At 41.0% G+C, this 26,839-nt stretch overlaps 2 protein-coding genes across 8 annotated transcripts in view; both read right to left on the bottom strand.

Moving 5' to 3' along the window:
- si:dkey-192p21.6 (uncharacterized protein LOC565246 homolog) overlaps positions 1-16,222 on the bottom strand; it is a 39,103-nt gene extending 22,881 nt beyond the window's left edge. The window contains exons 1-7 of the mRNA XM_054798129.1: positions 16,141-16,222; positions 15,728-15,822; positions 13,836-13,957; positions 10,200-10,318; positions 6,580-6,649; positions 6,421-6,487; positions 3,116-3,198 (exon numbers count right to left, since the gene is read on the bottom strand). Coding sequence (XP_054654104.1) covers positions 3,116-3,198; positions 6,421-6,487; positions 6,580-6,649; positions 10,200-10,318; positions 13,836-13,957; positions 15,728-15,822; positions 16,141-16,222 — 638 coding nt within the window. The remainder of the gene's footprint in view (positions 1-3,115; positions 3,199-6,420; positions 6,488-6,579; positions 6,650-10,199; positions 10,319-13,835; positions 13,958-15,727; positions 15,823-16,140) is intronic.
- Positions 16,223-17,056: 834 nt separating this feature from the next.
- Positions 17,057-26,839, bottom strand: part of LOC129193680 (pterin-4-alpha-carbinolamine dehydratase-like) — a 16,262-nt gene continuing 6,479 nt past the window's right edge. The window contains exons 1-5 of one of the 7 annotated variants that reach the window (XM_054798134.1): positions 21,500-21,812; positions 21,289-21,429; positions 19,439-19,570; positions 19,269-19,349; positions 17,064-17,974 (exon numbers count right to left, since the gene is read on the bottom strand). In XM_054798134.1, the coding sequence (XP_054654109.1) occupies positions 17,882-17,974; positions 19,269-19,349; positions 19,439-19,570; positions 21,289-21,291 (309 nt within the window). In that variant the 5' untranslated portion in view covers positions 21,292-21,429; positions 21,500-21,812 and the 3' untranslated portion in view covers positions 17,064-17,881. Of the gene's footprint in view, positions 17,975-19,268; positions 19,350-19,438; positions 19,571-20,588; positions 20,741-21,288; positions 21,813-21,846; positions 22,124-22,530; positions 26,127-26,839 lie in introns of those variants that run through there. The other 6 variants (XM_054798135.1, XM_054798131.1, XM_054798132.1 and 3 more) reach the window with 6 other exon arrangements.

Below are 26,839 nucleotides of genomic sequence, written 5' to 3'. Positions count from 1 at the left end.
GATAACTTTCATGCTCTTATTTTATATTATTATTTATATTCTTATATTGTTATTGCATTAAAACTACTATATATGTGTGGGAAGTTGCTTTTTTTTTTTTTACATATAATAGGCTCTATTCAACTACGAAATAGGATGATTAATCACTTAATATTTTGAAAAATATTAATAAGAATATTTTGAAAAACCGTGACAGAGTGAAGCTGTGAGTGGTGAGGGACAACTGGACGCTGATTACAGGACAACAAAACTGTTTTCTATGGTGCTCGACAGGGGTAAATGTCAATGTCAATGTCCAAACACGCCAAACACCAAAATGATCCAAAACCAAAAACACACAAAGACCATCAAGCACAAGTTTACGGAAGAAAACAGACACTAGCCAGGCTACCAAGGGGTGCCAGACGGACGTGTAATAAACAAGTCTCCTGATACTTTAGCCCACATATTGTACAAAGGTACATTACTTGAGGTTCTGGCTCTGTGGCCAAACACTTGGACATTTCTGAAACCCAATCAGAGAAAAAGCTGGAGCTCAGTCAACACAGGGCACAGAATGAGTCAGCCATCTGGCGTTGAGCTGACAATCCACTGGTCGGCTTTATTATTTGTTCCTCCACAAAAATACTGACGGTGCGATTTCTACCATGCAAAAGCAGACAAGCTTTTAGTTGTGGAGCACAAGATTAAAATACAAATCCTTTCAGAAAAATTAACACGCAACCGTCACTTCTTCACACGTCTCTGTATATCATGTCAGTGGAGCAATTATTAGAAAACCCCTTTGCTTACAACAAATGTCTTTTACCTTCGAGAATGAATCAGCATTTATGCGAGATGACTGATGCTCTCTGAGGCAAGGAGTTGTTACTTATCAGGGGCATGGATCATAAGTCAAGTGGCTGAGGCTCAGTCACACCTTGATTAAAAACCTCTGCCAGGTATTTGACATTATTACTAGGCAAGCATGTGTATGAGAAAAGTACACTACAAATATTAGGACAACTGACCATACATTAATTGGAAGTGGAAGTACAGTAACCCCTTGTTTATCATGCTTAATTGCTTCAAGAACCGACCATGATAAGTGAATTTAAGCAAAGTAGGATTCCTTATTTATGAATGCTCTTTTCGTAGTTAGAGCATAAAAAACCTGTTTACCTGATTACAGTATTAGAGCCCTCTAGACATAACATAACACCCCTATAGTCACCTTTGTACTCATATCACCCAATATAGTAGACATAATAAGAGTAAATAAGCCATTTAAGACATAAGTTAAGGCTTGTGCTCGTGTGGTTTGCTGTAAATGTGTTCCGATGCTCAGGCAGCAGAGTGAGGGGCGGAAAGGAAGTGATGTCGGGGGTTCAGAGATGAGTTTTAGCTTGGCATGGGTTACGACCGCAACAGTAGCTCGTGTTAGGAATTATTGTGCATGTTGTGAGATAATTCCAACTTGCAATAAAAGTCTGGTGCTTGTGTGTCTCTTTGAACATTACAGTAACATTAACGACACCTAATGACCAGTGTAGAATACTACATATCATCAGAGCGTCTTTGAATGCATCTGTTCATTAATTTAACCATTTTTATTTTTGAAAATGCTTAATTTAGAAAAAAAAATGTTTTTTTTAATGCATAGTTTTTGACTAGTAATATCCGCTAGTATTCAACCACAAAACTGCATGATTTATTAATTTTTGAAAAATCATGATAGAGTGAAGCTGTAAAATTCGAAGCACAAAGGGGCGAGGAATTACTGTAAATATGAAGATTGTAGCTTTTATGAACACCATTATGGATCTTGCTTTGTGCTCTGGGAACAATTATACTGGAACCACATACGGGCCGTTCCCAAACTGTTCCCACTACATTGGAAGAATTATGATACCAGGTGGCCTTTCATTTATTAATTCATGTTTCCTAAACTGGCCCAATCATTTATCTGCAATAAAAAAGTAATTAGTTACAGTTACTTTCCCCAAAAAGTAATTGAATTGAACAGAATTACTCCTTCATGAATGTAATTAGTTACCAGGGAAAGTAATTATTGCATTACATTTTTTGGAAAACCTTCAAATATGTTAAAGAATTGCGATTTAGCAAGTGCCATTGACAGATGTTTCACAAGATTAGAGTTAGGCTGAGCTCATGACCTGCAATTCTCCACCAAAACGCTAGGGGGTAGTGTTTTCCTGCCAGTGAGCAACCACAACTATTGTTAACTAGCTATTTAGTTTCCTGTGTGGTAGTAGTCAGCAATGAAGACAGAAGCAATATCCTGTTTGTTGCTATAGATAAGAGTGCATAAAAATGTGGCACATTTCACTGTCGGTAAAGGTACGGTTTTGTAACGTTTAAAATAGTAATTCATTAGATTACCCGTTACTTGAAAACAATAACGGCTTTAGTAACGGCACCATTTTTAATGCCGTTATTCCCAACATTGTTTATGTGGTATCTAAATGACATTTCAGCTGATATGCGCAAGCAGGTGAGTGGAACTGTGGAGAAATGAAATATCATTCATCCTTTCCTTGAACCTTTGCAAACCAGTTGTGTGAATGCACTTAACCAGCTGAACTCCCAAAATAAATAAACGTAAGTGGAGTTTTTGGATTGCATGAATATGCACTGTGGTTTCCAGAGAATTTAGTATCCTAATGGAAGCCACAGATGCAGAAGATGTAATTCATCTGCTGGATGCTGCTGCTGACTCCCCCCCACCTTCTCCATTTTGGCAGGAGATCTATGGCCATGTGCATGTGTGCTGATATGTTGACTGTATTATTACATCAATTATTTGGCATGGGGGAGGTCAGAGCCACACCAGCATCCTGTTTCCAGATAGGCGTGCTTTGTGTCTACCCCCAGGCCACAATTAAGGCGAGCAGGGAGCCCAGATTCAATCACACACATCCATCCTGCCCAATAGAAACACAGCTCCGAGCTGATATCAGACATTGTGCCCAAAGCTATACCGCCTGATAACAAACGCTTGGGGGAGCATGTGGCCAGACTGTGACCCCTGTTATTTGTCATTAAGTTGGGTCTGTACATCTTCATCATAGGGTAGAAAAAAAAGCTGAATGTGGTGATAGATTGATGCACGTACCCACGAAATGTGTCCAGTGAATGCAGGCGTGTTGGTTTCACTTTGGTGGCACTGCCCTCAGCGTCTTCAGCATGCGCTTCGTCCTGTAGATGCAATATGACGGGGGAAAGAAAATAATGTCAATACCAAAATTGTAAATGGATTCTATTGGAAGTAGCAGCATTTGTCATCTCAACATACAGGCCTTTTAGATGTACAGTAATCCATCACCACTTCACGCTTTAAATTTCATGCCTTCACTCTGTCATGGTTTTTCAAAAATATATTAATTAGTAAATCATGCTGTTTTGTGGTTGAATACCTCCCATTATTAGTAAAAAAATGCATATTTAAGCCATGTTACGTATTTTTTTGCCTGAATTAAACATTTTGCAACATAAAAATGGCTAAATGAACTAAAATACAAATATAAAGGCATTCATAAGATGCATTTAAAGATGTTGTGTGTGTACTGTTCCACACTGGTCTCTAGGTGTCAGTAATGTTACTGTAAGCATCAAACTTGTTCACCAGAACAAGTAGTATTAGCATTTTGTACTCTAGACCAGTGATCCCCAACCCCCGGGCCGCGGTGGTCATTTGGTACCGGGCCACACAGAAAGAAAAAATAATTTCCATTATTTCTTTTTTGTTTTTTTGATGTTTTATTTTGAAAAGTGGCCGGATTCTCTTTGTTACATCCGTCTCACTTGACGCATGTCCATGCGTGTGCTGACTCTCATGCAGCACAGATAGACTACTACTGTATTTTTACCATTTTTCTTTCACCTCATATTTGGTGTCAAATGCTGATACTATGTGGGAATGCATAAAGGTAAGTTTTGATGACTTATTGAGTGCTAATGTGCACATTTGTCTCAGGTTAATTCATGCTAGCACACTGCCTTTTACCACACACCTCAAACAGCGATGTAATAATGTTTCCAGGCTTGAACTGGTGGATGGTGGGTCGGTATTCATTTTGTGCTTTTAATTTGATGTTATTCATGTCTTAGTTTTACACAATACATAATAAATAAGATAAATTAGATCGCTATAATGTACGAAACCGTCCCCCGTGACACAAAAATGTTATGAGTAAGCAATTTGTTGCAAACGAGCATTAAAGTCAAATAGGCTGTTCATCAGCTGATCAAAAGTTGAAGACCACAGCCTTTAAAAGTCAAAATCTTGGCAAAAATGTGGATTCAATGTCATTTTCTGTCAAGCATTCACATGGTCAAGATCTCTTGATGGCAAAGGCAAGAAAGCTTTCTCTCTTTGAATGTGGTCAGGTTGTTGAGCTGCATAAGCAAGGCCTCTCGCAGCGCGGCATTGCTGGTTGGACGCAGTAAGACAGTCAGTTGAAACTTCTTGAAAGATCCTGAGGGTTATGCAACCAAAAAGTCAAGTGGTAGACCCACAAAAATATCATCGGCCCCGAGGCTGAGGATCTGACTGGCCGTCTGTCAAGACACAGGAGGATCCTCAGCCCAAATGAAGATTGTTGCTGGTGCTGAGTGCAGTCCAGTAACCATCAGACGGCATTTGTGAGAGAAGGCTGTGATGAACAAAAGACGTCTTCAAAGGCCTCGTCTCCTTCAACGTCACAAAATTGCCCAATTGGAATTTGTACAAGAGCACCAAACATGGGACATTGAAAGGTGGAAAGTTTTATTCTCTGATGACAAAAAATGACGTTACTGGCATGACAAGGAGATCCCACCTGAGATGTTTTCCACACAGCACAGTGGAGGGGGCGCCATCATGATCTGGGGTGCTTTTTCCTTCAACGGAACAATGGACCTTCAGGTTGTGCAGGGGCGTCAAACGGCACATGGCTATGTGGAGATGTTGCAGGGGGCATCTAACATGACTGAAGGCCCTCGTCTGTGTGGTAATGACTGGGTTTTTCAACAGGACAACACTGCAGTTTACAATGCCCACCTGACAAAGGACTTCTTCCTATAGGAATAACATCACTCTTTTGGACCATCCTGCGTCTAAATCCAACTGAGAACATTTGGGGATACATGGCAAGGCAAGTTTGCAAAAATGGGCATCATTTCCAGACAGTGGATGTCCACCGTGAAGCCATCTTCACCACCTGCAGCAACGTTCCCACTAGCCTCCTGTAAACCCTGGTATCAAGCGTGCTGAAACCAACTTTTGAGGTGATTAACAAGAATGGTGCAACTCCTCATTACTGAGTCCTTTTCTGAAAATTGTATTTTAGGGGGGTTTCAGGTTTTTTTGAGCTGTGGTCTTAAATTTTTGATCAGCTGATGAACATCCCATTTCAGTCTAGTTTTGCATGTTGAAGCTCTACATAGAACCTCCTTAAGACCCAACAGTGCAATTTTTCAACTGGACTTAAAATTTTGATCCGGAGTGTATTCATGTGTATGTTTTTTTTTTTAATAATGGCCGCTTTGTGGTTAGCATGTCAGGAGATCAAGAGTTTGAATCTCCGCTTGGGCATCTCTGTGTGGAGTTTGCGTGCTCTCCACATGCGTGTGTTTTCTCCGGGTCTTCTTGCTTCCTTCCACATCTCAAAAACAAGTATGCTAGGTTAATTGGAGACTGTCAATTGTCCATTGTTGTGAATGTGAGTATGAACGGTTGTCTATATGTGCCCTGCGATTGGCTGGCGACCAGTCCAGGGTGTACTCCGCTTCTAGGCCAAAGTCAGCTGGGATAGGCTCCAGCTCACCCTAATGAGGCCAAGCGGTATGGAAAATGGATGGATAGATCTCAATTCATACAGTAGCAACACAATTGTTTGTCACAAATAGAAAAAGGTAATAGTTATATTTGCAAAGCAAACTTGTTTGTCAAACTTTTATGAAGTTGCGCTGTTGATCTTCAAAGTCTCTTTGCGAGAGCAACACTCTCATGTTGCCCTTAAGTTGGACTTCCCTAGCACCAGAGCAGGAAGACAGCAACGCTAATAGGTCATGATGGATCCACATGCCATCTATACAGCATGTGGAAGACTGAGAATAAGAGGGACCATTCATGCTCACCAAAAAAATGCATCACCAAGATGATTGTCTGAATGCCTCCATGTCAGTCTGCGGCACAATTGGCTCTGCTAACATTTGTATCAATCTTCCCATTAGTGTCTATTAGCAGCTTGACGGCTGGAGGCTGTGGGAAATGTAACCAAGCCAAACAATGCAGTGTAAATGTTGGATCAAGATCTAACTTGTGGTGCCCAAAATGTAATGATAGCTGAAAATGCCAACTACAAATGCGTATATAAATAACATGACCATGACATACAGACATATTCATCGACTGTATTAGTACTATATTTTACTTACATGATCCAGTGAGTACTGGGGCTTTTGGCAGCAAATGGCCTTTGCAAACTTCGATGTTCGACACTTTCTGTGACAATAAGAGACAAGAAATATAGTAAAAACAACACGTGACTTTAATACAGGAGAAAACCCATGAAAGATTGAAAATGACGTGGATACCTGTGTACGTAGGGTGCCGCAACAAATAAGAGAGCGGTTATCGCCAGCGAGAGAGCAGCAACCAGGATAGCTACATAACACAACAAAAAAGACAATGTCTACATGAGTCTGTGTGACCAACATCAGAGCTCCTGCTGTATAGATGTTCATGTCACATACTTGACATGCCTATCAGGGTAGGATTGAATTGATACCACTCGATCTGGGCTTAGCTCTCTCCTGACCCCCTCTGAGTTCTCTGTCTGTCAATCAAAGGTGATCCCTTGTGGGACAAACGAGAACCTAATGGCTTATTCTTGTCATTCTCTTGTCATTCATACATCCATTTATCTCAAATTATTATTATCTTTAGGACAGTAGTTGTACCCTTATTAGTAGTATCATGGACCTTATTTATTTGAATTAATTAATTTATTTTGTATTTTATTCATTTTCTTACCTATTTTATTTATGTACATGTATTTATTTATTTTATTATGCATTGCTATTTATAAAAGAGATGCTCATTATTGGCTTTTTACTGATATCAGATATACAGTCGTCCCTTGCAGTATCGCGTTTTTTTTCAGGAATGAATTCATCATTGCTGTTTCATGGTACAATATGGTCTATTGTTAGTCAAAACATATTGAAATACAGGTGACATGTAGTATTCTGGCCACTTGGCGGCAGTAATGACACAAATGACACATTGATGAGCCATTACCTTATATTGCATTACCTTAACACAGCATGAAGTCGTGAAGTCAGCCATGGCGGACAATAGCTCGACGTGAGAGAGTGAAAAAAAGTTCTCCTCCCATTCTGTGTAGAAGTGGTAAGTTTTTAAGTTTTTGGCTTCTTAAGTTTAGGAGAAATCATTTTGAGGATAACTGGTTAGCTCACTAGCTTGTTAGCTCGCTAGCTAGCGGGCCATCTCGAGTCCCGGCTGCAACATCAGATTCTGCACAATGTGCTCTAAGCAATGAATAGTAGGAGTATAAAGGTGACTGTAGGGGTTATTTCATGTCTACAGGTCATGTCTACTATTAAAAAAGTCATAAACAGCTTTTCTATGCTGTAACTACAAAATTATTCAATTTATTAACATTGAACTATATCGCTACACCGCGGAAATTCATTGATCGCTGTGGGGTCTGGAACCAATGAACCGCTATCAACGAGGGACTACTGTACGGATATTGTCCAGCACTTCATTACCAATATAACCGATATTGGCAGCAGCTCTTCCCCCATGCTAACATCAGTTCACAAATATTCCATTTCACAAATAAACACTGTCTGTGCAAAGACAGATACTGCAGTCTGCAATTTGTAATGCAATTACAAAAGTCATTAAAAAAATCATACCCAATCAAAGGATGACGCCTTACTTAATCCTTGAATAACGCATAAAGTTATTAACGCGCTTTCGTTGCGAATTGAATCTATTTTTCAAAATTCCCGATTTTGTTAGATGCCGTCTGACGAACGCGCAGCATTTTATTGTGAAGGCCAGAATTGTGCTGTTGTCTCACTTTGTTTGGTCTCCTGACGGCTGTGTAATGTGCCATTGAGACGACGCAGGCCAATAAAAAGTGTCTCCCGAGAGCTTCATGGCTACTGTCTTTTTGTCATGTTGCACTTGCACAACGTTAGCGGACAACTTATTATCACCCACGCTTCCACATATTTACAATCCAAAGGTGAAACTTTGGTGAAAAAAATCCCAGACATGGGCGGGCATGCCAACTGAGCTAGCATTCAAGCAAGCTTCTTGCTGTGTGGAGCACGTCATCACATGTACGCCAGAACAGATGATATCAGTATCTGATTTTTACGCCAATATCACACTAGGGACATCCCTAATTTATACTACATTATTATTTTTGGATAGTTATTGATAATAAATAAATAAATAACTAGTAGCATAAACTAGAAGTGGGCGTGATTTAAATCGATACACTATTTTAAGTCTGAAATTGACGCAGATTGATCAGAAGTTGCTATATTTATTGTTTATTATTCCGCTATATGTGTACTGTGTATGTGTGTAAGTGATCTGTCAGACTTTATTATTCAATTATTTTGAATGATCTGTGTGAAGTTGGTGATTCATGCAAAAATCCAGTGATGATAATATGTCTCAAAAGCACCGCGTTCAGTTCTACGAGCAAAGTGACTGACTTTATATCACCAGACAAATTAGAAGCAGATAAAGACGAGAAAAAAAAAACAAAACACAGGCAGTGACTGACGCAACACGAGCCGTTTACAGCTCTGTCTTGTCAAATGCACCGCTCACTCCTCTCTCTGGCTGTAGGGAGTCTGTCTAGGGAGGGTCGGTTGCTGTGTGTAATTGGCCAATCACAGAGTGCGAAGAATGAATGCATAAGTAATTACCCAATGAGGATTTTCCTTCATCATGATTACGGATAATGACGAGCTCTACTTGTTTCATACTCATACTCGGCAAAAATGCCTCGTCTAAAACGAGTATCCTGCTCATCCCTACTGTACACTTTTTCCGAGGCAGTGCATTACACAGCAGTTAACAAAGACATGAGCGCACACACAAATGTATCTAATCCCATAAAAAGAATCGTCATCATCAGCATTCAAATGTCAGTGATGTATTTTACAGCTGCAAACAAGTCTATAAAAGTCTGACAAACAGGCTCAGGAGATACGAGAGTACGTCAAAGCAGAGCAGCAGGGGAGGCAGTGGGCGCTGTGTTTGCCCTTAGTGGAAAACCAAACAAAAAGAAGCCATTTGAAGCGGCACTGACATCCACTCTGAACACAGAGTGGTCACTTCACGGCCTCTGGAAAGTCCTCATAAAAACGTCGTAAAGCTCGCAGCATTAAAGTGAAACAGATCTTTGCTGTCAGGATAAATACAGGAGGGATAGAGACACTTCAAAACAACTTGATTAAGTTCATCAATATGTGAGTCAGACACTTAATAGGAGTCGGTATTTAAGTTGAAGTTGTGGTTTGCTCGCACAATGAAGTACTAACATTAGGTGAGTGGAAGACCACACCTAACAAATGACCTCACACAATATGGCCGATCAATGCTGAACTAAACTTGCAAATTCCCTAGCATGGCTTCAGCTGCTGACCAAACCATTACTTAAGATGAGCATGTCCTGTGGGGAGTTTGTATAATCACCAGTGTGTGAAGCTAATGGAAGCTCATCATACCGTGAGGGGTTGCAGTCCCACTGACCGTATATCTGCTCAGATAATGGCTCCTCGCCCTTAAAAGTCCAATCCACAACGTAATCTGCAAATGTTAAGTAGGGTGTACATTATGGACAGAGACGCTTTCAGAATCCCATTATGCCCTAATCCTTCCACACTCCCTAATGTATTAGCCACAGTCCTCCACACGCAGACCTGAACCTTCAAAACAAACAGAAAAGCTTTTCTTTTATCCCTTTTTAAGACAGCAGGTCTTATGCGATCAATACACGGAATGCCCCAAGGGACGGAGAAGACGTAGACGTGGACAAGTCGAGTGATGCTCGTATGTGCTGACTCCATAAATAAGAAAGTGGATCAGGTTTCTGTTATTTCAAACCCCAGAACCAGTTACAGTTTGTTTCTATTATTCAACATTAGTGTTGGACACTTACGCATGTAGGAATTGTGTGGTCTTTTATCCACAGTGTGAATGCAGGTGACATTGTTGCTGTTATCTGACTTTTGGATCCAAACACAGTAGTGACCACCCTCCTCGTATGTCTCACTCCATCTGCATGCAAAAAAGTGAAATATGTATTGTTGTATTACAGTGGATCCCCGCACATTCACAATTCAGCATCCATCCATCCATTTTCTATACCGCTTCTCCTCTTTAAGGTCGCGGGGGCATGCTGGAGCCTATCCCAGCTGACTTCGGGCGACTGGCAGGGTACACCCTGGACTGGTCGCCAGCCCAATTCAGCATTCATAGCCCCACAAATTGGCAGATTTTTTGGTCATGTTTTTTTTCTCCAAAAATAAAAACATTTTTTTCCATCCATCCATCCATTTTCTATACCGCTTCTCATCTTTGAGGGTCGCGGGGGCATGCTGGAGCCTATCCCAGCTACAGAAAACAAATCTCATTCACCATAAGCTGGAAATAATTTACAAATACGTGATAATACAGGTTAAATGTACGGCAGACATGTACCACTGTTAAAAAAGCCCAAAATGTTTATGTTTTTATATTTGCCGAAGATTTTTAAATGTATTTGTTTTTTGTATTTTTTGCCAAGAGTTGAGATTTCGTTCTCCCCGTGCGTGCGTGCGTGGGCTTTCTCCGGGTACTCCGGTTTCCTCCCACATTCCAAAAACATACATGTTAGGTTAATTGGAGACTCTAAATTGTCCATAGGTATGAATGTGAGTGTGAATGGTTGTTTGTCTATATGTGCCCTGCCATTGGCTGGCGACCAGTCCAGGGTGTACCCCGCCTCTCACCCGAAGTCATCTGGGATAGGCTCCCTAGTGAGGATAAGCGGCATAGAAAAATGGATGGGTGGAGTTGAGATTTCGCACTGTTCGGCAATCCTTGAACGTGCCATAATTATGTGCTGTGACTAGAGCTACACCATGATTCTAGTTCCACCCATTCATTCGGTGAGAACGTAATGTAGCAACCAGACCCCAAGTAGCTATCGGTGCCTCATTTTGGTGCTAAATTAACGCAGACTCAGCCACCTGCAACAAGTGCTTGAAGGTGATATTGTCCAAGTAACATCTTGTACGTCCCGACAGAGGAACGCAGAGTGAAGCCGCGAAGCTCTTTATTATACAGTCAAACCTGACTATAGCGGCCACTAAAGGGAAACGGCAAAAGTGGCCGCTATAGGCAGGTGGCCGTTATAGACATTTTGAATGTTGACCAGTAGAGAGCACAGTGGGACTGCGGATAAAAGTTGTAAAGAACTACTACTGTAGGTTAATAAACCGCTGTTAATAAAGCGATTAAAGTGCATCGACGACGTGAGTCTCTCCTTCCCCACAACAAGGGGCATTACAGTATTGACCAGTGCACATTGTCTCACACCAGGAAATAAACGATGTCACTGTCTACAACAAGCTCCAAAGAAGACGGCTTTTTTTTTATGTGGAACAACTGACAGTTTGTGTGGATCTTGTGAATGATTGTGACTGAGCTAGGACTCAGTAATTAAAGTCCACACACGACGGCTTCATTGATTAAAAAACAAAACTTTTTCGTGCATTAAGCTTCTGCTTGAGTCATCATTTTGGCCGCTATATGCGGTCAGATATTGACCAAGGGATACAAAATGGGTGGCCGCTGGCCGCGTTAGACAGGTGACTGCTATACACAGGGTCTATAACATGCATATTTTCGGAGGGGATTTTTCAGTGGCCACTATAGGCAGGTGGCCGTTCTATACAGGTGGCCGCTAAGACAGGTTTGACTGTATTTATATAAACTTTATTTATAACTTAATACACCAACAGCCAGCACTGCACACACATTCCGCCGTACGGCTATGTAGTGTTGTCCACAATAACAACACAACACTTACTCATTATCAACCAAATTCTTGGTCGTGGAGAGAGAGGTGTATTCACAGAGGAATTCTGAACACCAACCCATCAGCAACACAAGCTTTTTTTTTTTTTGCACATTCCCTGACTTCTGGATTGCTGCCGGTTTTGCTGAGATAATTTGTTGTAGATTGTATTTCATTGGTGAATTTATTACTTAGTAATCGTTTTATTTATACTGGATTATTAAAGTATTTAAATTACTATTCTGTTCAACTTGCATGTCACAAAATTCTGTAAAAATAAAAAGGCATTGTTTATGGACAAAATTTGTATGTTTTCCATTTTTTTAAGTACTGATTTAAGCACCGGCGCTGTTTCAAAAGTACCTATTAACAGTATCGAAACAGTAAACCTAAAATTCAAACAAAAGCCATCCCCATTTATTAGTGGTGAGTACCTATATATTTTATACTTTAAATGTGTTTAATAAGTGTGTGAGGCATATTTAGGGCTTAAACTTGGATTGTATTGAGAGTGAACAGTGGCAATTGAAGAGAGAAGGGGATGGTTCTGGAGCTGAATCTAATCTAACAACTACAAAAGGCACTTTTAGTGCAAATGTTGAAATTGGAGGAGAACGTCAGCACATGCTAGCAAGAGGGTGTGTAGGTGGCGAGTGAGCTGTTTGTCAAAAATAGACATGTGGGCGTATCAATTACTCATGTTTTTGTGTAATTCGCTGATTGCCGTGGAACAAAACCCCCGTAAAAAGCGGAGATCTACTGTATACCGAAAGAGCATGTCAAACTACACAATATAATTGCTTTAATAGTTCTCCATCCCTATTGCACAGGACTACTTTAAAAATAATGTAAAAAAAATTGGTGGGCTCCAAAGTGATTGTTTTTAACCCACTAGGCCCCAAATACGGTACCTGGATCCACCCCTGCTATTGCGTCACTGCACCATTATTACTGCTATTGAATGCATTGTTTTCTCAAAAGAAGCTCCACATCCAAAATAGATTATATTTGGTGCAATTAGGCATTATATACTGTACATACAAATGTAATTAAATGTTTGAGTCATTTAACAAAGGTCACCGACTGGACCTTTAGCGTGTGAAGCTCAAGACTGCCACCTAGCGCCGACTAACCTTTAGTGCAACCATTTGCCTTCTCACAGTCTCCCAAAACATGCATGACATGCTCACATTGATCCATTGTTGCGATGACACACTAGCTATCACATGGAGTGTTTTTTTCAAAGGGGAAAGAGAATCAATAACATAGTCTGGTTAGAGACCTCAGTATTGATCAAGGAAGTCCAAACCTCTAAGAGGACTTAGTTATTAAGCGACACCTGACCTCCCTGCCACCATGTTTACAGGTGACCCCCAAATGGAGAGCGCCTGTGTCTTCTTATCAGCCCTGACAGTTTCTACATGACATTTGTCAGGACATGTGACTGCGTTGCTTTAATTATCCCTTTCCATTAACATTGGAACGTCAGGTCTGATTAACCCCCAAAAGGCTCCTGGTCAACATCCAGTGAGGTGGTTTAAGAGAGGCCATTTATTACTTCCCAGCCCTGTAAATAATCTAACAGGCCCCCTGATATAATCACAGCATGTTAGAGCTAGCATGTTAGATGGTGTCTGGGGACACAGCAAAACACCCCCTAGGAAGAGTTCATTTCAAAACTGGAACCAAATGAACTGGTTTTGAATCGAGGGGGGTTTTATTTAAAGCTGTTACCTGCAAAGTGTTGCATTCCTCTTGCGGGACTCCAATTGCATGCTCAAAGTGAATTTGGTGCTGATGACTGCAGATACGTGTTGCTGGTTGGCTTTCACTTGGACCAAACGCTGGTACACACACTGAAGAGTCACAGTAGGATCTTTATGTTAAAATCGCACATGATGAGCTATAACATAATAATCAGGCTGCATTTACGAACACACACACGCACACATGCACACAGTATATTAAATTATTATTAACATAGGTGCAGTAATCCCTCGTTTATCGCAGTTAATTGGTTGTAGACCTGACCGTGATAAGTGAGTTATCACAAAGTGGGACTGCTTATTCATGAATGGAATATTTTTGTAGTTAGAACCCAGAAAAACTTTTACAACCTTCTAAATATATGCATTATTAGAGCCCTCTAGACATAAAATAACACCACTGTAGTCACTTTACACACATATTACCCAATACAGTAGACATAATAAGAGAAAATAAGCCATTCAAAACATAAATATGACTTGTGCTCGTATGTTGCTGTAAATGTGCTCCGCTGCTGGGAAGGAAGTGACGTCGGAGGTTCAGAGTTGAGTTTCAGCTTGGCATGAGTTACAGCAGCTCGTGTTAGGAGGTGTTGTGCCTGTTGTGAGATAATTCAAATCTGCAATAAAAGCCTGTTGTTCCTGCGATCAAGTCTGGTGCTTGTGTGTTTCACCGAACATGACAGTAACATTACTGACACCTAGTGACCAGTGTAGAATACTACATATCATCGCAGCATCTTTGAATGCGTTTTCTGAATGCTTTGTATTTGTATTTTAGTTCACGTAGCCATTTCATGCTTGAAAATTCTTTTTTTAGGCAGAAGATATGTAAAATATGTGTAAAAATGCATTTTTCACCAATAATATAACTTATTCAACCATGAAACAGCATGATTTATTAATTGATATAGTTTTGAAAAACCGTGACAGTGAAACCGCAGAATTCAAAGGAGTTGTTACTATTATTATTATTTGAACTTTTTTCTAGTCTTAATTCAAAGCACCGCAATTAGTTGTACATTTACAACAATAAATATTGAGAAAGAGTATGTTTTTTTTTTTTTTTACATTGAATCTTTTTGTCAAAATGCAACAAATAATGAAAATAACTCAGACAGACCGGTTATGTGAATAACAGACGGCATCTGCGGGGTTAAAAAAACAAAAAAACTATTTCAAAGACCTCGTCTCCCTTAACGCCACAAAGTTCAGACTTTGCCAGGAAGCATCAAACATGGGACATTGAAAGGTGGAAAAAAGTTTTATTCTCTGATGAGAAAAAATGTAACCTTGACGGTCCAGATGGCTTCCAACCTTACTGGCATGACAAGGAGATCCCACCTGAGATGTTTTCTATCCGGCACAGTATACTTGAGAAATAAATAATGCAAGATGACCAATGAAGAGATGGAATCGGAGTCACTGTCGAAGTTCGATATATGTTTCACTTTTACATCTCACAGCAACTATGGTGCGTTGCACAAAGTGCGAAATCACAACCCTTGATGAAAAAACATTATCAGTGAAGCATAAAAACGTTAACATGTAAAAATTGTGGGCTTTTCTAGCAGTGCTACAGATATGCTGTACATTTTAGGGTCTCTTACAGGGTCATCTCATGATAATAACGTACAGTACATGTCATCATCATATGATCCTGTTGGGTATCAACAAAATATTGTATTCATACTATAAACTAACAAAAAACATCCCCCCCATAGTGAAAACAATGAAGTACCATTTGAAGTACAGTCTTTGGCAAAGAACAATACATTTTGTGTGTCATCAAGACTCTCGGACTGACTGATAATCAATCCCAAGACCACCAAGACATTTAAGACAGGAGACGTTGTTTACCTTATAGCAATAATCTGAAGTGTACAAGACCTCCATATCTTGGGGCAGCTGGTTATAAAATATTAACAAAGCTTGGTCCATTTTCAACGCGGGACCTGCATGGAGTCAAATGACACTGATTTACAACTTGATATTTTACAGTATATACAGTACATCATAAAGACATGATATCAGCTCTTCATCAAGATCACAATCACCTTAGGTCTTGATGAGTGGTGAATTCTGGTGTGTTATTGTTTTAAAAAGGCACAATTTCAATGCTAGCTGTGAGAAATATATACGTGAGAGTATTGAGACGTTTTAAAAGATGTTTAGGTTTTAGCGTCAAGTGGGAGCTCTTTTGTGCACAATTCAAACCAAGAAATAAACCAGCGGATGTAAGTGAGGCCTACTGGGGGCCACTGTGGACTCACCTGACGGGATGTGAGCTCCACAGCCACTGGCGAAAATGACCACTAAAATCACAACCGCTCGCACAAGTCTCACTGGCTCCATGTTGCAACTTGAAAACACTTCCACTGCTCATCTTTATAACGCCTATATAAGGCATGGTCAAAGGGCGGTGTGGGGGTAAGGTTTGTGGTTCCTGTCATATGGTTTGTGTGGTTTGGGATTCATTTTTATTGCACACTGAGTTTGCAATTTTTTAGAGGAGGTCACTGATACAAACATGCACCGATCATTACACCTGAAAAATGTAATGAGATTCAACACACGTCAGTCTTTAGAAAGATAATACAGTAGATCCCCACATATTAGCGATTCATAGGTTCATAGAGACGGGAGAGCTGGAGACGCCCATAGACCAGGGGCGTCCAAACTTTTTCCATTAAGGGCCGCATACTGAAACATCAAAGGATGGACGGGCATCTTTGATATTTTACATTTTGTAAACCATGTACCGGTAGGTATGATAAGAAGTGATATACTGTATACTCAAAGAAAAACAACCTATAAACAGCCTATAAGAGCTGCAGACGTTGTGAATAAAGCTCAAGTTAACAATTGTACTGTACAGCTCGAACCATCCACACTTTATGGTTAAGTAATGACGGACTAGGGTGAAACAAATACAAGTATATGTGACTGCAGAATAGTTATTTAGTAGTTATTTAGAACAGAATAGAATGCCTTTTATTTATCACTATACAAAATTCAAGAGTTTTTATTATCATATGCACAGTAAAACAGGTAGTTCTGCTATGCAATGAAATTCTTGGAGAGGGCTGCCCCAACAATGTTCTGTGAGGTCTTGATCACCCGCTGGAGTGCCTTCCTATCACGTGTTGTACAGTTACCGTACCAAACAGTGATAGAGGCGGTAAGGACACTTTCGATAGTGCATCTGTAGAAGCAACTGAGGATTTTGGTGGACATGCCAAATTTTCTCAGTCTTCTCACATGTATAATGAGATTTAAAGCAGCTCTTTTGCCGTGGAAATGAAAAAACTATAGAAAAATATATATACAAATGTTTATAACATAGCATAAAGTAAGTTTAAGAAAGATAAAAGTGATAGTTAGATACATTATTACAGACCAGAAAAGTAATTTTTTCATTTGTGAACATCATTTTATTGGCAAACGTCTGTGAACTACAACGAATGTTTACATTACTGTTGCTAATGTGATCTTGTGTTTACATTGCTTTTCATACTTCTGCCGACAGACGGCTTCTCTTCTCTTTCCAGCAACAGCGGTGGACACCTGCTCAACACCGGGGAAATGACTATGCTCATTGTCAGCTTTTCTGTCTTAGTTATACCTTCAAAGCAGCCTGTGATATGTCAGCTGTCCAGTGCTGTCGTCTAACAATTACAGATAGTGTAATCACACATTAACAAGCATTATTTGGAACGCTAGATTAGCGCTATTCGCTCGTCTAGTCTTGGGTCTTGTCCAAGTGGTAACAGGGACCAGACGATGCTACAGTTTGCGGATTAAGGGCTGCTTTGAAAATACAGAATTTGAGAAATATGTAGTTCAAACAATAACCCCTGAATGACAAAACTCACAAGGACTACAATTACTGTATGTCACCAACGCACCACCAGAACATTTCAAACACACACAGCACTGTTCAACACAACTGGAAGTAAATGATCTAATAACGATCGGACACATGTTTTTCTGTAGAGCTTCTCCAGCTGCTGGTTACATCAGAGAGATCTGGTCAATGAAAGTGGCCAAAGTGATGTCAAGCTGGGACAAACCCCCACACTCATGTGTGCTCAAGGTGATCTGAACCTGGGGGATCACAGTACAAGGACAATTGTGTCACTACAGGGAGCCCGCATTGAATTTGTATATGAACTGCAGTATATGGAAAAAGAAAGTGTCCTGCAAATTGTTAAGTTAAAATTAAACTTTCAGTACCTCTCTGACAGAGTCATTCAGAACTTTCAGCCAATCAGCTACCACCCTTTCCTTGGGTCCTCCCTAGCAGTCTCTAGTTGTGTCAACATTCTGATTGTATTGAGCCCCCTGGTTTTATGCAGCCTTTGTGTATTATTTGGATCCAACGGCGCCATTTCAAAGCAAAAGTAAAGCATTGTAATGTGCGACCAAGTCAGTCGTGGTATGTGCGTATGAGGTGTGTTAAAGCGCAAAAGGTACGATGCCATCTACTGGATGGAGTTGTAAAGACAAGCTACACGGACAGTCCCATTGTGTGTTTATGAGCAAGGGCAAACAGGTAGCGCCAAATCTAAAAAATGAAAAAAATATCTATAAAAGTTGTGCCAAATATATCTGTGGCGGTCCAAAGTTACTGGCAGGGGCCTTTATTATATTTCTGTGTCAAAGTGAGTGCTGTGAAATGACAACAATAACATTTGCGGTGTCCTAAAACTGTAGCACAATACTGCATAATTATTCTATCATTAAAGTTGAACACATACGTGATAGAAATATGTGTTATCATTTTAAAAATCATACGAATAATGAAATTGTGGTGAATTAGAAATGTATGTATGTTACAGTTTGGATTCAACGACCACACATTTGCAATGCGTCTGTGTAGGCTCTCAGTCGTACAGGAGTTGTCCATCGAGGGAAAGGCTTCTTGAGACGTCATCTGTACTTCTGTGAAGAAGGTGTCGGACGTTGAGACCAAAACCCACAGCTCGTAGTCTTGCAAATGAGGTGAAGCCAGGGCCAAGTCAGAACAATAGATGCTAACGAGCCAGTATCAGAGTCGTTCATACCCAACTCAGGGAGCGACACTTACCTTTTATCGGAGGTGCTAATAGCAGGAGAGGATTATACCACTACTCCGCCCAGGCTTGGTGTAAGGAACCAATAGGAGGAGGGTGTTGGCACACCAATTCCGCCCACTCTTACTGTACTTAAGGCCTAGGCTACCAGCACTTATTAGTTCGCTGACGAAGCTCTTCGGATGAGGAGCGAAATGTCCGACACCTTCTTCACAGAAGTACAGATGACGTCTCAAGAAGCCTTTTCCTCGACACACATTTGAAGTCAACTCCTGTGGAAAGCATTTGAAATCTTCCACTCCAACTTGCAGTCGGGTCATATTTACCTTATTGTAAACGTTGAACCACTCAGGATGATGGTCCATCTTCTCTGCTTGCAGTGCCACTCTGGACATGAAGCCAAAGGCCTGAAGATCACACCAGCAATCAATCATCAGTCTGCTGTACAGTGTGTGTGCTGGTTGTGTGTTTGACTGAAAAGTGACACGTGATGAACCTGGTTAAAATCTTTAAAAACAAACTCTTTGTAGATGGCGTCCCGTCCCGCCACCACCACCCACTGGGTGCTGTGCAGCGGTGGAAGATGATGAGCTCTCTCCCCTTCGGGCAGTCTCTGGATTTTAGGAGCCTGAAAGGGCACATTAGAGAAGGAGAGGGACAGTTGCAACAACACAAACTGTGATTGGCTGCACAGAATCGCATACGGAAGCAATGACAAGCTGCATTCTTGTCTTAAAAACACGGGGAGGGTGGGGTGGGGGGGGTTATTTGTCCTCGTCATCTTGCCACAGGAAGCGGAATCACATGCTCGTTTTTCAATTATAGCAGTTTCCTCCACACCTCATGACACTGGCTCGGGCTCTAAACTGTTCAAAGTGCAGCCTGGGGGCCATTTGCAACCCGTGGCTGTTTTTTTTTTTATTTGCCTGCGGCACATTCTAAAAATAGAAGTTCACAAGAAAACTAAATTTTTTTTTTTTTAAATATGTAATTTTAAGAAAAAAAGTCATAATTTTACAAGGAAAATTAGGAACATAATATAATTCTAGTAGCATCAGGTTGAAATATGAAAGGAATGAGGTTTTTTTTAAATAAATAGTTGTAATTTTAAGAAAAAAGTTGTCATTTTTGGAAAATTGGGTTGCAAAAAAAGTTAATGTCGGTGGAATAAAGTCAAAATATGGGAATAAAGTCATAATTATGTGAAGAAAATGTACAAGAAATAGTTGGAAAATTACAAAAAACAGCAGAAATGAAAAAGAGCTGTAATTTTGTGACAATAAAGTCAATTTATTCTGAGAAAAAAGTCGTATTTTAGAGAGAAAAGAGTTGCAAATTTTTCAAGAATCAATTATGAGGAAAAATACTGTCATTTTAGTAGCATGAGTTGAAATATTAAACAAAAAAGCCATTATTTTCTTTAAGTCATTAAAAAAATATATTTTGAATAAACAAAACAAAATGTCAGGCTGGGGATCGGAACAGAGAGGAGGGCTCCCAGGATGCCGATACTGGACCAGCAAAGGTAGGTTGAGTCTCCTTTAATGAGTGCACAGTGCGAGCAAAGCAGGAACAGAAAACTACGGTGCCTAAAAAAGGAAGCAAAAGAGGCACCGCGACCAACCAAGAACCAAACTGAAAACTACCCAAGAGTCAGGTGGTCTACAGTACTGGCAGGAGGGTGAGCAAAACAGTTTTAACGATAGCAAAAAGTCTATCGAAGACATGGAGTGACGTCCAAGCTGGAAAATACTCCGGCACCCTCCTGCTGCAGCTAAGGGAAAATTAAGTAGGGATATCTGATGGGGAACAGCTGCAGCAGCCTAGGAGCTCTACCTGACTCGCGGAGGGCCAATGTCTGTAAGGGACAAACAAAACAAAGCGCAGTAGAGGATGGAAAGCAACCAGATCAGGACACAATACCACGTAGTGCAAATAATAACCCAAAAAACCAGCACGTGTCATAGCAAAGCGTGACACAAAATAAAGTTGCATTGGGGAAGAAGTTATAATTTTATGGGAATAAAAAAATATTATGAGAATAAAGTCACAATATTACGTGAATACTATTCTTCCAAGATAGAAGAAAGTTTAAATAGTTGGAAAATTTAAAAAAAAAACTGAAGTTCATACTAACAATATGCATTTTCACATCTATCGCAAAGCTGAGATGTAGTTTTTTATGCATGTGCACACAAAAACATTTTAAGAGCATACCGAATACGCCATGGCATGAGTTTACCCCAAAATACTGTACTGCATTAGCTGTTATTGTGATCCCAACTAATAAAACAAGTACTTGTACAAATGTACGTGTACCAGACATGAGGCTGTGTGTGTACTCACCATGTTTGCAGTGTTTTTATGCGCACAAGCAGCGCAGCTCTTTCTTTGCACAAAGGCAACTGTACTGTGACACCAACTGGATTGAATCAACACATGAGCTGCTCCGAAAGTCCTCCTTTTATAAGGATGGTGGAGTATCGACTGAGTCATTCAAAAGAGTTTTTTTTTACTGAACCGGGACTCACCGGTATTCTTTAACTCGTTCACTTACCCCTGCTGCTGTTAGCTAAACAAGGTACGCGTAGCATGTCATTAATTGTCCAAATGTTACTCTAACTGCATTTGAATAAATTAGGGATGCTCCGATCGATCAGCCAATTTCCGGAAAAAAACGTGATCGGCATATGCCGATAAATGCCTTTCAAAGCCGACCACAAAAAACGATCTGCGTGCGGCGGCAACCCCTGCCTGTGTGCTGTGGCACGTAGGGTTGCCAACACCCGTATTGACCCGACAAGGGGAAGGCACTTTGTCCCGTATTGCAGCGAGAATCAAAACTAGTCCGGCTTCGACACAGGCTACGCCGGTCGATGCCGGCGTGTTTGATCACTAACTTACCGAATCTATTGACGTTTGACTTTTCTTGCATCTTTTTTCACATGCTTTGCCTCGCTGTCACTGGCTGTACCTGACATCGATGGCAGCCAGCTAGCTTGCAAGCTGGTTAGCCGCCTAGCTTCTGGTCTTCGGACTTCAAAGGTGACTTTTTACCCCCACAAACAGCAGGGGTCAACTGTAGTCACAAGGTTGTTTTAAATGGGAAAAAAAAACGATACAGCTGATAAGCTTTGGCTAACACTAGCTGTTGGCAAGTTTTCAAAGTACGTTCTCTGACATCATGTGATATCATAAAAAACATCCCATATTTGAAAGTATCCTCCTGCTGTCTACAAGTCCTACACTATCTATAAAAGGAGCACAGAAGCAGATCAATAGAAAGTAATTACAACAAGTGCCAAAACAAGGACTTAAGTGGACAGGATGACAGAGTGGTTTAAATATGCACCTGAATTGTTCCCGCCAGACTATTGCAGTGTTTTTACATGAAAAACGATGCAGTATGAAACATCAGGAGTTCCATTTTCCATTTTACGCTGAGTCATCAGAGATTGTAAAAACTGGAATGTTCCAACATTAGAAACAAAATGAATGTTTGCTATGCGGATTAACTGAACATGAAATGATTGATGAACCAAACGATAAACATTCACTATTTTATTGAAATGAAAAAGCAAAACCAGCCTTTGAGTTGTTCACTTCTGGGATGATCCAGCCATGGATCTGTCTGGGATGGACTGGGCCGTGCCATAGATCGCTCCCTGGAATGGCAACAAACATCCGCTTGATTAGGAACACCGCACATCTACATGTCAGCACAGTGGTTACAGTGTAAACGTATTACATGCCAGGTGCTTTCAACATAAGCGCCTCCAGCATATTTTTTTTTATTTCACAACCCCCCCAATACAAATTAGCTTTCTTTTGGTGTGTGTGTGTGTGTTTTTTTAATGTCACAAGCAAAACAAACCCACCTGTTAGTGCGTTCCGGGGACACACCAGGACCCGTTGCGATGCGTGCTTTCATGTGAGAGTCTGTCCGATAAGGCCAGAAAAAGTCCCTAGATTTGTCGTTAGCTGCTTTTTTAAAAACGAGTATTTAGAGGGGTCTGAATAGTCACTAAATATAGCGACAAAGTTGCTAAGTTGGCATCATGGATCCCTCCTGATGTGTCTTCTTGTTCTCTGGCAGACCAGGTGCGTGTGAGGTGTGTTAATACAGTTACACAGACAGTCCCACTATAATGGTTGTTTATGGGTGAGGGCAAACAGGTAATGCCAATCTATTTTGGGCAGTCCAAGACATAAATAAATGAATGTATGGGAAACACTGCCCCACAAACCGATGAAATAATGAAGAAATGAAAGGTATAATTATGGAAGAGGCGCAGCTATCTATCATCACTCATTGTTGATTCTCCAGCTAATTTAATATACCAACAATTAATATTTTTGCAGTGTTGGCAGGTAAACACACACTTTCCCAAGGGCAACACACACATCCCACTGAGACAATAATAAAAAGAAACTGTAACTTGCACTTTAGCTGCAAAGCTGTCAAACGAAGCTTTCTGACTAGTCAACCCTGTGAGGTAGATCTCAAACAACACACGAATGGAACACCATTATAAGTAAGTGTCTGCGTCTTGCCAACTCGGGTTATTGTGTTTAATTTGATTATAAACTTTACGCGTTAGAAGGTGTCATCTCGACATTCCCGTGGTTTTCTCTTCAGGGTTCTTCATGATGATGGCAACCTGCTTGTTTGACATCACTAACAAACTCCAGGCTGTGTGTGGAGAAGCGGGTGATGTTGATACACTGACAAACACGTGTGGTGCTGCAACAATGTTGGACACGTTCTGTAAATAATAAGAGAAAATAAATATAGAAAAAAACAACACAACACAACACAAACAACACTTCAATACAGAAGAAAACCCACCAGAGACTGAAGACGCCTGTGTACTGTACATAGGATGCAGCAACAAGTAAAGAGTGTGTGACTTCACAGCCGCTGCTGAAAACGACCACTCCATGTTATCTTTATAACTCCTATATAAAGAATGGTTTGTGTTGTTTGGGGTTCATTTTGATGGCACACTGAGTCTGGAATTTTGCAGAGGAGGTCACTGATACAGTTGTGGCCAAACATTTTGAGAATGACACAAGTATTGGTTTTCACAAAGTTTGCTGCGTCAGTGTTTTTTTTAAAATACTTTTTTTAAAAGTTAAATACAGTTGTCAACATTATTAGAGCCCTCTAGACGTGAAATAATACCCGTATAACATACTAGTATATAGTAGCGTAAGTGTAAATGAGCCATTTAAGACATACTTTAAATAAGACTTGTGCTCGTGTGTTGCTGTAAATGTGTTCCAGTGGTAGCGGAGCTGGGAGGAGGGGGGCAGGAAGTTACGTTGGGGGTACACAGTTGAGTTGTAGCTTGCCGTGTGTTACAGCTGCAACTGTTAGGAATCATTGCGCCTGTTGTGGGATAATTAAAACATAAAACCCTGTTGCTCTGTCGATCAAGTCTGGTGCTTGTGTGTCTCACCCAACATTACAGTAAGATTAGTGATTCCTAGTGACCAGTGTAGAATACTACATATGATCGCAACGTGTTTGGATACATCTTCTGAATGGCTTTTATTTATGTTTTTGTTGGCCATTTTGATGCTTGATTATGCCTAATTGAGGCAAAAATGCTAAAAATTTTGGAATAATAATAATAGGCCGTCTTCAACCACGAAATAGAATGATTTATTAATATATTTTGGAAAAACCGTGATAGAGCGACGCTGAGAAATGTGAAGCGCGATGTGTCGAGGGATTCCTGTAATCATTTAATTTGCATAACTGGCAACTACGCATGAGCACCTGATTTTTACGGCCACTGTGGGAAACAAAAAGTGAGCAAAAAACATGAAAAGCAAAACAAATGTTTCGAAATGCAAACAAACTTTCTTCCATGGCTTCTGTTTGTGTTTTTTTTCATGGCACAAGTGAGGCGGAACCCTGTGAGTGCTTCGAGATTGTGTTTTACGTGTTTTCCCGCTAGTCTCCAAAAGTGTCCGGCGAGACCAGAAAGCGAGCTGTTTTTGTGAAAAACAGAATCTAGAGAGGTCTTCATGCAAAATCGCCAAATTGGCAACACGGATCCCTCCTGCTACAGTATATCTCCTTATTCTCTGGCAGAGCAGCTGCGTAGGTGGTGTGTTAAGAGGAGGAGTTACAATGCCACCTGCTGTATGGAGTCGGAACGACAAACTACATTCAGTCCCTTTATAACGTGTTTATGAAAAAGGTTGCGCCAAAATGATTTCTGGTGGGCCGCCACAAATAAATGAATGCGTGGGAAACACTGGGTGTGCTGTGAGAAATGGACAGATGTGCCGTGGGAAATTCATCCACATCCAATGTTACTTAACCGGCCCACCAACGATTATTTATGTTCAACAAAGAATGTATCCTTGTTCGTCTATCTACAGTATGCCAGCGATGCATAGAGACAGGCGGAACAATGAAATGCTCTTCCACTAGATGGCAGATGGTCATAATTAACCTGTGTATCCACTTGTTGCCATTCCATCCTCACAAGGGTCAAGGTGTATGCTGGAGCTTATCCCAGCTGACTTTGGGCGAGAGGCAGGGGTGCTGTTGTTGTTGCTGTTTATACAGCAGAATTAGTCATGGCATGGCTGGTATTTATGTAGCGTAGATATTTATCATGTAAAATATGCGCCTCAGCTCCACAAAGGTGGGGAAAAAGGGACCTAATGTTAAACCAGTTTCCTCTGCATTCATTTGTCACAAACTGGGCTGGTGCGCCAGTCTCATTTCCCCATCCAGTGAAGTGTTCAACGCCGGCTACTCGTCACATCCTGTCCCTCCTTTCATTTCATTACGCACTTCATTTCCCCGAGCGCTCACTGTGACAGATGAGTTCACAGGGAGCAACTCATCAACCTTTGACACAAACTCAGCTCGGCCGAGGGGAAGACCTCGACACATTATTCTCAACAGACCACCACGTGAAAGTTTAAGTTTATGTCCTACAGTAATCCCTCACCACTTTGCGCTTTGAGTTTTGCAGTTTCACTCTATCATGGCTTTTCAAAAATATATTATTTCATGCTGTTTTGTGGTTGAAAACGGCCTATTATTAGTCCAAAAATATGCTTATTTAGGCACATTTTACATGTTTTTGGCCAAAATTAGGCATTTCCAATCATAAAAATGCAAATATAAGGTATTCAGATGACACATTCAAAGACATGACACGTAGTATTCTACACTGGTCACTAAGTGTTAGTAAATTTTGTTTTTTAACAGTTTTGAGTCTGCCCTCCCTCCCTCCCCTACCAACTCACCACTCTTCACCCCCATATCCCCATCCCAGCCATCCTCTACTCCCCTCTCCATAACTGATGATCAGGTGAGAAGTCAGTTGAGGAAGATCAAGGCAAGGAAGGCCCCGGGACCGGACGGCATCAGCCCCAGAATCCTCAAGGACTGTGCTGACCAGCTCTGTGGAGTTCTCAGGCACTTGTTCAACCTCAGCCTGAGCCTGGAGAAAGTCCCGGCCCTGTGGAAGACCTCCTGTGTGGTCCCGATCCCAAAGACACCGCGTCCCAAGGAGCCTAACCACTTCAGGCCTGTTGCCTTGACCTCTCACCTGATGAAGACCATGGAGAGGATTATCCTGCATCACCTGCGACCCCTGGTGGGCACTCAGCTGGACCCCCTGCAGTTTGCTTACCGGCCTCGGATCGGAGTGGACGACGCAGTGATCTACCTGCTGCACAGATCACTGCTACACCTGGAGGACAGCGGGAGCGCTGTGAGGGTCATGTTTTTTGACTTCTCCAGTGCCTTCAACACCATCCAGCCGGCACTACTCAGAGTGAAGATGGAGAGTGTGGGAGTAGACCAACACCTGACTGCATGGGTTATAGACTACCTCACCAACAGACCACAGTATGTGAGGCT

Source organism: Dunckerocampus dactyliophorus, chromosome 14, assembly GCF_027744805.1.
Source record: "Dunckerocampus dactyliophorus isolate RoL2022-P2 chromosome 14, RoL_Ddac_1.1, whole genome shotgun sequence".
In the NCBI taxonomy this organism is placed as follows: domain Eukaryota; kingdom Metazoa; phylum Chordata; class Actinopteri; order Syngnathiformes; family Syngnathidae; genus Dunckerocampus; species Dunckerocampus dactyliophorus.
This window is presented reverse-complemented; position numbering and strand designations above follow the sequence as displayed.